At 34.4% G+C, this 16998-nt stretch overlaps 1 protein-coding gene across 1 annotated transcript in view; it reads right to left on the reverse strand.

Moving 5' to 3' along the window:
• The window catches only part of RNGTT (RNA guanylyltransferase and 5'-phosphatase), a 313848-nt gene that overhangs the window by 40155 nt on the left and 256695 nt on the right, over positions 1-16998 (reverse strand). Inside the window, exon 14 of the mRNA XM_030315956.2 lies at positions 11792-11858. Coding sequence (XP_030171816.1) covers positions 11792-11858 — 67 coding nt within the window. The remainder of the gene's footprint in view (positions 1-11791; positions 11859-16998) is intronic.

Consider the following 16998-nt stretch of genomic DNA (forward strand, 5'->3'; position numbering starts at 1 on the left):
TTGTTTCTTAAAGTCTAAGCCCCTTTGCCCAAAACAAACAAGCAAACAAAAAGTTTACATTAAATGAATTTTGCACTAGATAACTTCTTTTATTTAACTAAGACTTAGAAAATAAAATCTGATATTAAAATATTGCAATATATTGAGAACAGATTCTGGACAGTAAATAACCCAAAATGTAATTTCAGGTGTCTATCCAAATAGATTCTGAATAGGTATTTTTATTTATTAAAAAAATTTTTTTTTAATGTTTATTTATTTCTGAGACAGAGAGACAGAGCATGAGTGGGGAAGGGGCAGAGAGAGGGAGACACAGAATCAGAAGCAGGCTCCAGGCTCTGAGCTGTCAGTACAGAGCCCGACGCAGGGCTTGAACTCACGAACCATGACATCATGACCTGAGCTGGTCGGTCGCTCAACCGACTGAGCCACCCAGGCGCCCCTGAATAGGTAGGTATTTTTAAAAGAATGTGTATATAATGTATGCTCACTGATAATATTTTGAGTGTTATAAGATTTAAGTCTTAGAAGAAATCTTAATTAAAAGTACTTTAATATCAGAAACAACATATTATTTAGCAGATGAATGATCACCTGTGAAACTATTTCCTGGGTATCAGAAATGCTCTGATCTGGTGACACTATAGAGAAGAATTTAAATATTAATATTAATATTAATTAATAAAATGTTTTAGTAAAACCGTAAATATTCAAATGGTACCTCAATGCTGACCTATATTTGTAATGTTAAACTTAAATTTGTAATAGTTTCTCCAAACCTTATCTTGCATTGCATTTAGCATAATTTGTGAATTTCTAAAACTATAGAGTTGTCATTTTTAAACGTTTATTTTTGGGACAGAGAGAGACAGAGCATGAACGGGGGAGGGGCAGAGAGAGAGGGAGACACAGAATCGGAAACAGGCTCCAGGCTCTGAGCCATCAGCCCAGAGCCCGACGCGGGGCTCGAACTCACGGTCCGCGAGATCGTGACCTGGCTGAAGTCGGACGCTTAACGACTGCGCCACCCAGGCGCCCCTAGAGTTGTCATTTTTACTTTCGGACAAATAATTCTACAGATAATAAAACTAGGGGATATGGAGAAAATGAATATTTAACTATTTATAAAAAGCTATTTTAAAAGAGTATTAGATTTACTGGACTATACTTCTGTATTTTTGTTTTAGAAAATTAAAGATCCCTCCTATCCATGTCCCACAGTATTTATTGAGGACAGGGTGTCACTTCATGCAGCAGTTTCAAACTTCTGAAGGTGCTCAAAGTAGCAACTTTAGTACTGCCAATTAAAATTTTGGCAACATTCACTGATTTGTATTATCTAGTCTCAGAGTTTCTGCGTTTGTTACTGTTGTTGAAGAGCCAAAAAAGACAAGAGCAATCTGGAGCTTTCCCAACTGCCTGATTCATGGTCACAGACACATGAAATGGGTCTTTTCTGTATTCTTGGCAACTGAGGAGGGGAGGTTGTTTTTTGAAACTTTATTAGGCAAGAAGATGTGTGAGTATTCATAACGGAGTCCTAGAGAAATTATTTTTCTGTTTTGTGGGAATAAAGTAAAATATATAATTTCTAGAGGTCTCATAGAAATCTAGATCAGAAACTGGAATTATTTGTCTGAAATATGACTTCAGCCATAGTCACTTTAGGTGTAACCTTTTGTACTGAAATAGTTATCAGTGCCTTTGAAATTCCAGTCAGAGAACTACTTCGTTTTAGAAGTAAAATATTGGTGGGAAAAACACAAGGGGATGAGAAGTACCATGTTATTTCCTTTCACCAAAATAGGAGAGCCACTGCATTATAAATACCTAAACATGCATGATATAGTATCATTCACTTCTCTGAGAACATTTCAAAATTACAAAAAAGAACTGCTTATTCTTTTTCTCTCCAAACCACATTTAAGAAGAACTAAGCTTGATATAACTAAGCTAAAATAATTTCTAACATTTGTCTATAAAGTGTCTGGCTCAAGAGAGAATGAAAGTCACTGGAATTTCCAGCTAAGAAAAATGCTAACTTTCTTAATTGGAAAATAATTTGAGAACTATATTTAAAATGTTCTCAGAATAATGTATTCATAAAATCTACATTTCAAATAAAGCTACTGATGTTAATAATTTACAACCACAATCTTAAATTAGAAAATAAAATTAATTTATATTGCCTCAAAGATATCCCAACTCAAGATGTACTATACATTAGAAAAATAAAGTTCTAAGGCACTAAATATAAATATGTATGTTAGAGCCAGAGTTCTAAATACTTTATGATTTCATGGCAAATACTTAATAGTTAAAAAAAACATCAAAGAACAAAAACCAAACCAAACCAAACCAAGCTCTTAGATACAGAGAACAGACTGGTAGTTGCCAGAGGTGGAGGGGAGTGGATGAAATAGGTAAAGGGGGTCAAAGGTGCAAACTTACAGTTATAAAATGAATAAGTCACTGGGATTTAATGCATAGAATGGTGACTATACTTAGTAATACTGCACTGCATATCTGAACGTTGCTAAGAGAACAAATCTTAAAAGTTCTCATGATAAGAAAAAACAATTTGTACAACTATGTACAGTGATGGGGGTTAATTAGGCTTTGGTGATGATCATTTCTCAATGTACACAAATATCGAATGATTGTGTCATGACACCCAAAACTAATAAAATTTTATATCAGACCTCTATAAACAACAATAACACTCGGTTTTCTAAGCATCCTCAATAATAATGGTAACAAGTATCTATTTTATGTGCTTTTATGTCTCAGGCACTATACCAAATGCTGAGGATCTAGAATTGTACAAGACCAGTGTCGACAGGGCTTATCGTCTTGTAGACAAGTATTCTAAGGACAGGAAGATAAGAACACTAAAACTGAAATGTGTGACTATAGACAGGCCTTACGTGTTACTAAATTTTGGCAATAATGCTGCCAAAACCACTACGGTAAATATGGCAGGATAACTACTACTATGAATACCTGTTAGAAGCCTAGTCTGCAGTTACTGTGTGACTTGTTAGTAGACAATGCATGATTTTAACATCCAGAAAGTTACAACATGGGCTCACCTGACAGCCCTGCAGTAACCCTGAAGCACTTTGTGAGCAAGTATGCAGGAGAAAAAGTTGTCAGAGACTTAAGAGCTATTGCATACAGGTAGGAAGACTTCTAGCTTCCATGGGGGTTTGTTTTTTTGTTTTTTTTTTTTTTTAAAGCTTCTCTCACACTTTGAATCTGTTTTCAACAAAGGGATAACCATGTCTTCCCTTATTACTACATATGAGACACTGAAAATGTGCCTCTTCTTACAGTATTAAGAAAATTTAGCCATTATTCAATGAATATGTTGCACAAATCCAGATCTGATTCCATTGCTTTCTCTCAATTTCTCACCTATCTCCATTTCTTTCCAATTTCTTCTCCTAGGGGAGATGTTACCTTTATTTCTTTCTCTATCCTCAAAATACAAGAAATTACTTGGAAGACAGAGTAGGCGTGGAAGGCTCCCTTCTGTTCTTGAGAATGAATTTTTTTAAAACAGAAAATAGCTTTACTTGGCTGTATGAAACATCTTAATTCATTTCTCATTTACCTTTTTCTCTACTTTCCTCCTCCCTCCTCCCAACAACTATGACATCTTATCATTTTCTTCTCCCTCCAAAGCCACTCAGAGGGCTGTCATCAACTCAGGGGCAGGTAAGCTTCCTCATGATCATCTGCACTGCAGAAGGATGGCAGTCTGCTGCCAGAATCTTAAGGCAGCATGAGCTGGACAAGTCCTACCCTGCAGCAGTGTTTGCCAGTTTGCCAAACTGAGTCGTGACCCATATTCCAAGAGAGAAGTCAATTTAATGGGTTAAGACCAGCATTTAAAAACCAAATCAGGGGTTCCTGAGTGGCTCAGTTGGTTGGGCATCCAACTCTTGATTTCGGCTCAGGTCATCTCAAGATTCGTGGGATCGAGCCCCACAGAGTGCAGAGCCTGCTTGGGATTCTCTCTCTCTCTCTCTCTCTCTCTCTGCCCCTTCCCTGCCAGAGTGCCCCACCCTCACACATGCAACTGCACATGCGCAGACGCTCTCTCTCTCTTAAAATAAACACTTTTAAAAAAACAATAGAAAAATAAACAGAAGAGAATGGGAAGTAACTATTGCATCACACTTACTTTGAAATTCCAGTCTACATTGTGTGTATATAAATATATGTATGTGTAGAACAGAATCTCAATAGGAATACATTTCTTACCTTCCTACAGGTCATAGTCAAAAATTTGGAAGCTACTAAACTAGAATACTCAGTTTTAAGGACTACATCTTTACCTGATGTAATACTTCAGACATTTTAGAAATCTAAAATATGGATGCTAAATATTTTCTTTTAGTAAAAAGTGCTGATCTAATATATATATTTTTTCCTAAACTCAAATATTTTCTAAAAGATCATCAAATTAGTTTTCTTAGTGTTTTTCAGTCTTTTAATAATTCAGAGTCCCCACTTGACCTTTATAAATTTAACCAACCCAAGAAATTAAAACTGCCAAGTCACTAGCAATCTCAAAAATATTTTTAAGTAACAAACGACAATCCGAACTCAATATACCTTAAAGAAAAAAATATTCTACTTTTTTTTTAAGAGAAAAAAGTCTGAGGGATGGTATGAATTTCCAAATATGCTTTCAAAAATGAAGAGATCACCATTTATTTGCATCTGTTGCATATGCATATGAATGCAAACACCAATACTGTATTTCCTTGGCTATAAAGATATTTTTTAAAATTCAAGCTCCAAAAGCTTGGAGTAGGAGACTGTGACGAATGGCACCCCGTTCCTCGGGAAGGATGGAAGCAGGATCTAAGGCAAGAACTTAGCTGTACTGACTATAAAATAACTGCCTCAGAATAATGGTTATATTCCTTACTTTTCACATATGGTTGTTGTGTGGAATTCATAGTTAAAATACAGAGGACATTTTTGAGCCATTCTGCAGTGTCAAAGTGGAAACTGTCTGACTGAGCCTCACAGCCTCTCCCACTTCTTAGGCTGTCAGAGCTGGAAGAGGCAACGAATACCAACCCCTGCAGGGAGGGACAGCCCTGTGGCCTTGAGTCTTTCCAGAACAACCCCTGAGTTGATTAAAAGTGATGTTGACAGGCTTCAATTCTTCTTGGTTTTATGGATTCTGGCTGCTAAGTAGAGCCTCCAGGACTAGAAACCTACAGGAATAGCATTAAGATTTTTACTAGACTGTGAGACTCTCTAGAAAACAAAACAGAATAATAAGGATAAATTGTAAACTATTACTTAAACTTGAACATGTCTATAAAAATAAGCTACGAATAACAATTTATATACACACAATTAAGACAAAGGTATTACATAAAGATATATGGAAATACCATCCCCCAAATAAGGGATTTCTGAAAAACTTCTGACAGCCTGAAAGGATACAAATAGAAATTAAGCAAAATTTTGCTTTAATCAAAACTCCCCTTCTTAATTTCAAAGACTGCATATAAAGGTATAATGAACTGTATCTCTTAAGAAAAATTAAGTCATGTATAACCTAGTACATTTAGAACATTAATCTCAATAAAGTTAAAAGAAGTTAGTCTTGGATGAGGGTGAAATCTGCTTCATTTATAGCACAAAACAATAGCGGTGAGTATGTGAGGCAGTTCCTGACTCTGAATGACACCTCATCAAATGATCAGTGTTTTATTTAGTTTATTATATTTTAGGATAAAACAAAAGACAATCATGCATGTTTAAAATCAAGATGACAAACTTCCCCTAAAAATTTAAATGTATATGCTTTCAATACCTTTTTGGTTAATTGAAAAATCTGGGAAAACATATTTTATTCACTTTTTAGGGTTCTTAATTTGAGGTCCCTAAATAACCTTCAATAGAGTCCATGAACTCTCTGAACTTATAAATAGAAGTGCGTGTATGTACATTTTTCTAGAGAGAGGGTCCACAGCTTTCATAGGATTCTGAAAGGGATTAATGATCTGAAAAGAGAGTCACTGCTTTGGGTGAAACTTATCTACACAAGGACTGAGATTGTTTGAGAAAAGAATGTTCCCGATGACTTATGGAAGTTGTTAAGAAATAAAGGTTAAGTTGGAAAAACTTCCCCTAAAAACAGTAAAACCTGAAACTAGTATGAAGATGTATTAGTCTAAGACTATAATGAAGTCACATGTTTGTATATATTTGTGTCTTTATCTAAGACTTGGCTAAGAAACTAGAACTAAAAGATGGGTAATAATGGAAGGGTGTGTATGTGTGTGAGAATGGTTGTAATGACTTATGTTATACATTAATAGTGCAGGTATCTCTTGTCATGCTACAGCAATTTCTGAACTCATTTAACATTGGTCCAAATATCTATTATCCTTTTTGTGTTTTTATTTTTCTCTCTTTCATCTTTATAAAATGGAGCTGCTTTTTAGAAACACAACTGTAAAACGTATCTAATAAAAAGAGCCTCTAACACCAAGCCACTCAAAACTTAGATCTGTGATGTTAGTGAATAATTCTTTTTCCTAAATATTCAAGTGAACAGTTTCCTAGCTTATTTACCAAAAAAATTCAACTAATCTGCTCTTAAGGAAAGCAAACCAGTTTCCATTTATTAAAGGTTTATCTGATATCTATGCCACACAACACTGTATCATTACACTTAGTTTATTTAATGAGAGAGAAATGAATCTAACAAGTATTGGTATTTCATGTCCAAAGAATCAGGTGCAAGGTAAGGGAGGAAATGAACCTTAAATTTCTAGTCTAATCTCAGTCATTTAAACTATGATTTTTTTTATTGTTTTCCAGTTAACTTATAAATATTCTAATTAGGTAAGGATCTATATAGCATTTTTAAAGACACCATAAGAATTATGAAGGAACTTGAATAATTAATAAAGATAAATCCTTTCACGGTTTATGAGAGAAACCTTTCTGACAGCAACATCAAAGGGAAAAGGTGCCCTACAATAATGGGCCCTTTTCTTTTGAGTTGGTTATCTAGGCATAAAGGGTTGACAAAGGATTGACCTCTGTCACTGAGCTTGTTAGGAAAGGCCTGGATAAAGAAAATGTTATGTTAATAAATCAGGTGAGTGACGGAGGAATTAACCTCATACATATATTAAACTATGTTTTTGAAACATGTAACACACACACAAATTCTACTCCTCCCTAAATATATAATACAAGCCTCTCACTTTTTAGTTATTTCAGTTCTAATAAGGAAAAACAGGATTTTCCAAACCAATGGACAGAAAAAAATTAGGCTTTCAAAATGTTCCTGCAGAAACTTACTAGGATTCCTGGCAATACTATTGAATTCGGTGAACAGGATAGTGAGAGAGGTTTATGAAGAAACTCTTGCCAACTCATGTTCCAGGGACATTAAAGATAGAAAACAAATGTACCTGAATGCTTGTCATTACTTAAGAAAGAATAAAAGTTCAAGAGGGTCCACAAGTTAAGATCCTGATGATGAACTTTTGAGAGTGTTTTTATTTAAATTAAATGAGTAGAGGTATTTAAAGAGGTGCTGATGCTATGGTAACCAAAATAAGATTTTTCATTAAGAAAGTCCAATAATGTTACTAAACCTCAACATTAAATATTTTTTATGTCCTCTATTCAGGCTCAGTCTTTTCTCAAAAATCCTTGTTTTTCAAAGCATAAAAATATATGTTATTTACACAGGTAGAAAGGAATTTGAACTCATACCCCTCAACTGGAACAAGAAACAACTCGTGGAGCCAAGACCAAATGTGAGGAAAAATCAGAAAACTAAACAAAAAACATAAAACAAATTTTATAGGCCTATAAGAAAATATTAACAAAAAGTTATAATAACAAGAAAGGATGATCTCAAACTGTCCTTTATATTACTACTTTAAAGTTCATAACATTATTCCACTTCTTACACGAAAGCCTAGATGGAATCTAGGATTCAACCCTTAAGTAATATTACTATAAAAACAATGTTTGGGGCGCCTGGGTGGCGCAGTCCGTTAAGCGTCCGACTTCAGCCAGGTCATGATCTCGCGGTCCGTGAGTTCGAGCCCCGCGTCGGGCTCTGGGCTGATGGCTCGGAGCCTGGAGCCTGTTTCCGATTCTGTGTCTCCCTCTCTCTCTGCCCCTCCCCCGCTCACGCTCTGTCTCTCTCTGTCCCCAAAATAAATAAAAAACGTTGAAAAAAAAATTAAAAAAAAAACCAAACAAACAAAAAAAAACAATGTTTGATGAAAGATTGAACACTTTCCCTCAAAGATCATAAATAAGGCATGGAGGTCTGTTCTCACCATTTCTATTCAACTCTGTGTGTAGGCTTTAGTCAATGTAGTAAGGCAAGAAAAAGCAGTAAAAAGCATCCAGATCCGAAAGAAAGAAGGAAAACTGTCTTTTATAGTAGATGGCAAAATCATTTATGTAGAAAATCCTATGAATATGCAAAAAAGGACTAGAATAATTGAGTATAGTAAAACTGCAGGATTTAAAGTAAACACATAAGAATCTTTTTATATACTAGCAATGAACAATCAGAAATTGAAATAAAAAATATCTCTATGGTCAATGTCAAAGCAATTACTGTCTCTATTTTCTTCCAGGAGTTTTATGGTTTCAGGCCTCACATTTAGGTCTTTAATCCATTTTGAGTTTTTTTTGTGTGTCGGGTGGAAGAAAGTGGTTCAGTTTCATTATTCCACATGTAGTTGTCCAGTTTTCCCAACACATCTGTTGAAGAGACTTGTCTTTTCCCGTTGTATATTCTTGTCTCTTCTGTATTAAATTGATCACATAAGCATGGGTTTATTTCCAGGCTCTCTATTCTGTTCCACTGATCTGTGTCTACTTTTGTACCAGTAGTATCCTGTTTTGATTACTACAGCTTTGTAGTATATCTTAAAATCTGGGATTGTGATACTTCCAGCTTTGTTAAATTTCTCTAGATTGCTTTGGCTATTTGGGGTCTTTTGTGATTCCATACAAATTTTAGTAATATTTTTTCTAGTTCTATAAAAAATTCTGTTGGTATTTTGAGAAGGATTACAGCAAAATAACAAGCTTTTGCACACTAAGGAAACCATCAACAAAACAAAAAGGCAACCTTTCACTGTTGGCAAAAATGCAAACTGATACAGTCACTATGGAAAACTGTGGAAGTTCCTCAAAAATTTAAAAGCAGAATTACCATATGATCCAGTAATTTTACTACTGGGTATTTACCCAAAGAAAATAAAAACACTAATTCGAAAAGATATATACATCCCTATGTTTATCACAGCATTATGAAAGCAACCAAGTGCCTATCAACAAATGAATGGATAAAGAAAATGTGGTGTATACACACATATACCACACACACACACACACACACACACACACACACACACACACACTGGAATATTACTCAGCCATAAAATGAATGAGATTTTGCCACTGCCATCTGCAACAACATGGATAGACCTAGAAGATATTTTGCTAAGTGAAGTAAGTCACAGAAAGACAAATACCAAATGATTTTATTCTTATGTGGAATTTAAGAAACCAATGAATAAACAAAGAAAAAAAAGAAACAAACAAAAACCCAGACTCTTAAATACAGAGAACAAACTGGTGGTTGCCAGAGGCGAGGTGGGGGAATGGGGATGGAAGGAGTGAAACAGATAAAAGGGACTAAGAGTACACTTATTGTGATAAGCACTGAGTAATGTACACCACAGGTGAATAATTATATTGTACACCTGAAATGAACATACGATTGTGTTAATAATATTTCAACTAAAAACAACACCCCTTTTTTCCTGCATTAATTGTAAACAAAAATTCTGCAAAAAATTCTTTATAAAAATGTTAAAAAAAACACTTTTATAACACCACAAATATAAAATATTTGTGGATAAATCTATGAAAAATGAAAAAGTTCAATTTAATAAAACAAAATACTGTTGAGGAATATTAAAGATTTAAATAAATGGAGAAATATGTGGTCTTCACGAATTAAAAGATTCAGTATTGTTAACATATCATTTCACATCAAATTGATCTATAGATTTAACATGATACAAGTTAAAATTCTAGTGGGCATTTTTAGAGAATTTGGCATTTTAAAATTTGTATGGAAATTAAAGGAACCTAATTAGTCAAACAACTTTGGAAAAGAACAAGGTTGGAGGATTTACCCTACCTGTCTCCATGACTTATTATAGAGACACAATAATCAAGATAGTGTGGTATTGGCGGTGGGGTAGACACGAAAATCAATGGAACAGAATAGAGTCCAGAAATAGATTCGCACACACATAGTCAATTGATTTTCAACAAAGATGCAAAGACAATTCAGTGGTGGCAAGAATAGTTTTTTAAAAAATGGTTTTGGAATAACTGGATATCCACGTGCCAAAAAGATGGGGGGTTCGACATTCCTCTATACCTTGAACTTTGAGTCTTATATTAAAATTAACGCAAATAGATATTACATCTAAATGTAAAATCTAAAACCGTAATGATTCCAGAATACAAAGGAGAAAAATCTTTGTAACTTTGGTTAGGCAAACATTTCTTAGATCAGTACCAAAAGCATGAGCCATGGGGAAAAACTTATAAACATTAACATTAAGAACTCTGCTCTTTGAGAAGCCTGTTTAAGAGAATGAAAAGACAAGCCATAGCTGGGGGAAAAGCTGCAAATCTTAAATCTGATAAAGGACTTATATCCAGAAGATATAAGAATGCTCATAACTCAACAGTAAAAAAAGAGAAAAATAACCCAATTTAAAAAATGGCAAGATTTGAACATGCACTTCACTAGAGATGTACAGATGACAAACAAGCACATGGGAAGATGCTCAACATTAGTAGCCATGACAGAAATGTAAAATAAAACTGTAGTGAAATACCACCCTGTAACCATAAGAATGACTAAAACGGCCATTGCAAGGAAATCTCACACCCTACTGGTGGGAAAACACTTGGGTTATTTCTTAAATATTAAATATACAACTGCCATTTAATCCAGCCATTCTCATCTTAGGTATTTACCCAAGAGAAATGAAAAGTATATATCCACACAGAGACTTGTATACAAATGCTCAGAGCAGCCAAAAAGTAGAAACAACCAAATGTCCATCCACAGGTGAAAGGATAAAGAAACTGTGCTATTACCATACAATGGAATACTACTGTAACAATAAAAAGAATGAGCTATTTGTAAGTGCAACAACATGGATAAATCTCAAAATAATTATGCTGCGTCAAAGAGGCTGAGAGAGGAAAAGGAGGAGAGAGGGACAGGAGAAATACTGTATAATTCCATTTATATAAAATTCTAGAAAATGCAAATTAGTCTATGATGACACAAATCAGATCAGTGGTTGCCTGGAGACTGGAAGGGAAAAAAGAAGGGCAGGAGTGAGGAATTTCAAAGAGGCACAAGGAAACTTTTAGGGGTGATGGATATGTTCCTTATGTTGACTACAGCGATGGTTTCACAAGTGTTAAGAAGTTCAAAATTTATCAAATTACACACCTTAAATACTGCTTTGGCCAAATTTAACTCTACCATGGGCAAGAATATTAAAATAATCAATTCTTTGAAAAACTGAATTACTTCTTCAGCAGAAATATGCAAAAACAGTAATTCACATTCATAATTTTAGTATGTTGATAGTTATTGGCAGGTGCCTGGTGGGTTCTGGACAAGTGAACTACACCTAAGAAAAGTATACTGGAAAACGAACAATCATACCTTGATTTGGGCAAAGGGTCTTTCATAACCTCCAACATAGAGCAGGCCAACGTTCTGAGGAAGTAACCTACAAAAAAACAAAAACAAAAACAAAAAACCCACATTATTTTGAAAATACTCTTCCCTATATAAGAAGCTTGTATAACCAACAAAATTTGTATAACAGATAAGTAACATGAAAACTTAATATCTTTGCAATTATTCTGGTCTTTTGCACTATGGGATAGTAACTAGCAAAGGAATAATTCTTTTTTTTTTTTTTAACTAATTTGGAAACAGATTATCACAGGAGGGTACTTGATTTTTGTTTGTTTATCCAAGTATAATTAACATACAATGTTACATTAGTTTCAGGTATACAATATAACGATTCAACAATAATTCTTGTATTTCAGAAAATAGTGGTAAAGGCTGAGAATGGAAGCTTCAGAAGTAGAACAGTATGACATTTATTAATTCTTGAAAATTACGATGTCTCTGGAAAAAAGTGAAAATAAGTAAAGTATGTAGTTAAAATTCTAGAAGAATTCAATTCAAGAAACACTATCTATACCATGTACTACAGGAGATAATACAAACCTAAATAATTCGGTCCCAAAATCTAACAGGAAAACTGGACACATAAATAAATAACCCTTCCAAAAGGTGGTCTCTGATAAGTGCTACATAGATGTATTTGCCACTGCAAAGTAGTGATGTAAGAAGTACTTCCTATGGAGGGAGCTGGAAAAGTTCAAATAGTTGGGATTTAGTTTAGTCTTAAAGGGTAGATAGGGCAAAGGGATAAATTTAAACAAAGCCCTGAAAATGCAGAAGATGTGAGACAAAAAGTGGACAAGTATGGCTACAATGAGGGATAATTTAGTTGAAGATGAAAAGTCAAATGATGTTTGGAATAGACCAAGAATGTCAAATGTCATTTCTTTATAAGCAGTATGGAGTCATATTTTTATAAGATGTAATTATTCTTATAAAAAAGTTCTTATAAAAAAATAAATGCATATGAAAATAAGCAAACCATATAGAGAGTAAAAAAATAAATAACTAAAGGTTACCTTCCCTGCATCATCCTTTCCTTCCTATTTCTACTTCAAAGAGACCCATCATTCCTGACTGTATTAAACATTGTGAATGAAGAACCACAATCATTAGAACTGTGTTTGGGGAGTGTGCAGTGGCACAGGGTATGAGAAGAGTATAATTAAACATTCTCGTGAGTATCTCCTTTTTCTTTTATCATATCTTTTCTCAATGGACACTGTGAGTAAATGGACACAATTCCAGTTTTAACGTTACTATACATAAAGAATATGAAAAAAAAAACTCGCCCGTACTCCTTGCTCAAAGCAACTAGGCCAAAATACATCTCCTCAGAGTCTAGGTAATTAAAGTTAATAGCCTTTTATGGCAGCAGGCAAAACAATTATCTCAAGGATGACTGTATATTCTACTGCATGAATCTGAGAATGAAACACTGAGTAGTATTCTAAAGTGAACAAAAGACTGCAAACTCCAAATTATCAAATGGAAAATTCTCAGTGTACTATATTGGTCTAATCATAAAAAACCAGAACACAAGATTATGATAACCGCTTTTTTTTTTCTTTTTTAATTTTAAAGAGAGTGAACCAAGGAGAGGGGCAAAGGGAGACAGAGAGAGGAGGAGGGGGGAGGGGGGGGGGGGGGAGGGGGGGGGAGGGAGGGAGAGAGAGAGAGAGAGAGAGAGAGAGAGAGAGAGAGAGAGAGAGAGAGAGAGAGAGAGAGAGTGAGTCTTAAGCAGGCTCCACGCTCAGTGCAGAGCCCGACATGGGGCTCAATCCCACAATCCTGGGATCATGACCTGAGCTGAAATCAAGAGTTAGAAACTCAGCCGGCTGAGCCACCCAGGCGCCCCTATCATAACCATCCTTTTAAATTTATCATTAGTGACTTCAAAAATCCTACTTAATTCCAAGATATGGATTTCTTCATATTTTAATTTCTCTGAACATTGGATGCCTCTGATATTCTGTGGTGTCTTACAATCATTGTCACCAGGTGACAGCTGTGAGATGGTTTTGCAGTTACCTTCCATTGACTCAGTCTAGGAAGGCTAAAAAAGGATACTCTCAAAGTACCTTAGACTTCATGAAATAAGGTAGATATTTAATCTCCCAGGAATATCCTCTGCTCCTTGACATTCTTTAAAGGCCCAGAAAGCATTAAAGGTTACTAAAAGAATGTTACTAGATGATGAACACAATCCTGATTAAACCAAGTTAGCAAAAAGCTACTTAAGTTTAGAATATAAGTGATACTTGTAGTAATTCATTTTAGCAGGTTGTTGAAGGTCATAAACACGACTAAAGGGATTTGTTCACTGAATACAAGTAGAAAGCATCAGAAATGTCTCTGCCATCAATTAACATATAAGGAATTAAATTCCTCACAAATCACTGCCAGTATCACAAATTTAATGTTAGTTATATATAGCAGTGGTAATTTATTTCCTATATAACAAATGTTCACAAAAACCTTAATAAACCCCCTTCAGAAGTAAGAATAGTCACTGTTCATACAAATAGATGCTAGAGAAAGAAGAGAGTAAAAGCTGGCTGACATTTAAAAATCAATATGCATCTAATTACTATGTATATGCATTTCAGGAAGCTTGCCAATATACCATTTAGGGTGTCTCCCTTCCTCCAAATTGCCTATCTAACAGCTAGCTACCTTTCCTTAAACAGGAGATTTCTCTAAAGTACCAATTATGTAGCATATATATATATATATATATATATATATATATGTTTCACTTTTTAAATACTGTTCTTTTTTCATTCATGTACCTATTATTACTTACCACAGATTATATTACCACCACCAGATGAGTGGGTTTTAATATGTACCATAATCTAAAGGCTTGCTATGTGCAAAACAATGAACACTTTGAGACATTTTAAGATGGGGTATTTCTTTAACCATTTTACCTCTCAGAAAATTATTTTGCCCAATTGTATACATAATTATTGTCAAATAATAGGCACCATTTTTTGGTGATAGAGTACTTGTGTATAATACAGCAATCACACATTTTAAATCCCCAGAGTAAGGCATTAATTCAGCACTCACATGTGCATTCACATTTATATGTTAAAATAGAAACTCTGACTCTTTCAGTACCAGAAAATTGCTTTGCCCTTAAGTTATATGAACATCAACATAACCCTTATACAAATGCTAACAACTCCTAAAATATTTGCTTGTAACTGAATATTTCTATAGTGTGGCTATCAAAGGGGATGTTTTTGGAAAGTAGCAATAAGACAGGGGAAGTGAGGGGCTGGAGGAATGAGATGTACCCATTAGAGTTTTTGAAAGAGTAAACCTAGGCAAGACTAATGTTCATTTTGCTTCAACTTCCCAAATACAAATATTAACAAATACTTGTCCTGGAAAGAAAGATGAGAAGTTACTTCCAGAAAAGTTTCTCACATAAAGGAAAAATAAAACTTGTCAGGTAACAGAATGAACATTATTTAAAAGAACCTAATTCACCATAACCTAATGCTATATCTGTATCAGATGTAAAAAAACAAAACAAAACAAACAAAAAAACCTGCTTTAAAAGGAAACTGAGTCTATAATTGCTTCAAATTAAAAGTTAAAAAAGGAATCATTTTAAAATATGTAAGCTAAGTAACTCAAAATTAGCAGTTCTGTCTACAAGCCCTAATTACAATACCCCCTGATATATTTTTCATCTGCAACAAAATATCCTGAAAAAATTTACAGTATCTTTAACACTGATTTATATATCCTACATCTTACAGAAACAGCCTCCAATGTATCTACTAGTAGGAAAATAGAGAATGCAAATGCACTTAATATGGTATCAATAGTGGCCTTTTGCATTTGAGAAAATGCATATTACTGAGAAGACCTCAATTATTCTCTAAGACTCCTCGTAGGATGTAAATAAAAGTAGCATATGCTGTTAGGCCCAAAAAAAACTTGGATGAGCCAATGAGTAAGTTTATTATTATCTTTAGAGACTTTTCATAGCCTACACTTTTCTATTCTGGTTTATTTTCTAAACCTTAGTACAGGCTTAACAAATGCTCCAGACTTTTGTTTAAAAAAACAAAAACAAAAACAAAATAAAACAAAATAAAACAAAACAAAAAAACCAACCACCACCATACCACCAGTACCACGTTTATATAAAGAATCTGGGTCGCCGGGGTGGCTCAGTCAGTGTAGTGGGCTAACTCTTAATTTTGGCTCATGTTCATTTTGCTTCAACTTCCCAAATACAAATATTAACAAATACCTGTCCTGGAAAGAAAGATGAGAAGGGTTATGGAATTGAGCCCTGTATCAGGCTCTGTGCTGACAGTGTGAAGCCTGCTTCGGATTCTCTCTCTCTCTCTCTCTCTCTCCCTCTCTCTGCCCGTCCTCCACTTGCAAATGCATGCTCTCTCTCTCCCAAAATAAATAAACATTTAAAAAAAAAAAAAAAAGAATCTGCATGTCAACAGAAATAAGTTACCTAAAAATGATGTTTGACTAAGTGAAATATACATTAAGTAAAATAAATAAAAGAAATAATAAATAAGACTGGGGAAGGATAAATACTGAAGCAAACAACAGAAAGCTGCATCATTTTGCAAAAGGATATAAGAAGAAATGTTGACCTACCAGTATTCAGAGAATAAATATATTTGTAACTATTTTATTGCCAGAAAAAAGTCAAGGTAAAAAATATTACTGAGGTAAAGCAAGATACCTCAGAATAATAACAGTTCAATTTGTCAAGAAATTTATATGCATTTAATAACCTAGCTACAAAATATGTAAAACAATTAACAGTGTACATGATGAAATTAAAGAAATCCACAATCACAGTCAGAATTTAAACTTTCCTCTCTCAGTAAATGATGGGAAAAAAACAGAGCACAAAAGCAGTAAGAATATAGAATAACTCAAGGCACCTGGGTGGCTCAGTCTGTTGAGGGTCCAACTCTTGATTTCAGCTCAAGTCATGACCTCATGGTTCATGGGATTGAGCCCTGCAATGTGGAGCCTGCATTGGATTCTCTCTCCCTCTCTCTCTGCCCATCCCCCACTCACACTCTCTATCTCACTCTCAAAATAAACAAACATAAAAAAAAAACTATTAAAACAATAATATAGAAGAACTCAGCAACACCACTAACAAAAATATA

Source organism: Lynx canadensis, chromosome B2 (assembly GCF_007474595.2).
Source record: "Lynx canadensis isolate LIC74 chromosome B2, mLynCan4.pri.v2, whole genome shotgun sequence".
Lineage (NCBI taxonomy): Eukaryota > Metazoa > Chordata > Mammalia > Carnivora > Felidae > Lynx > Lynx canadensis.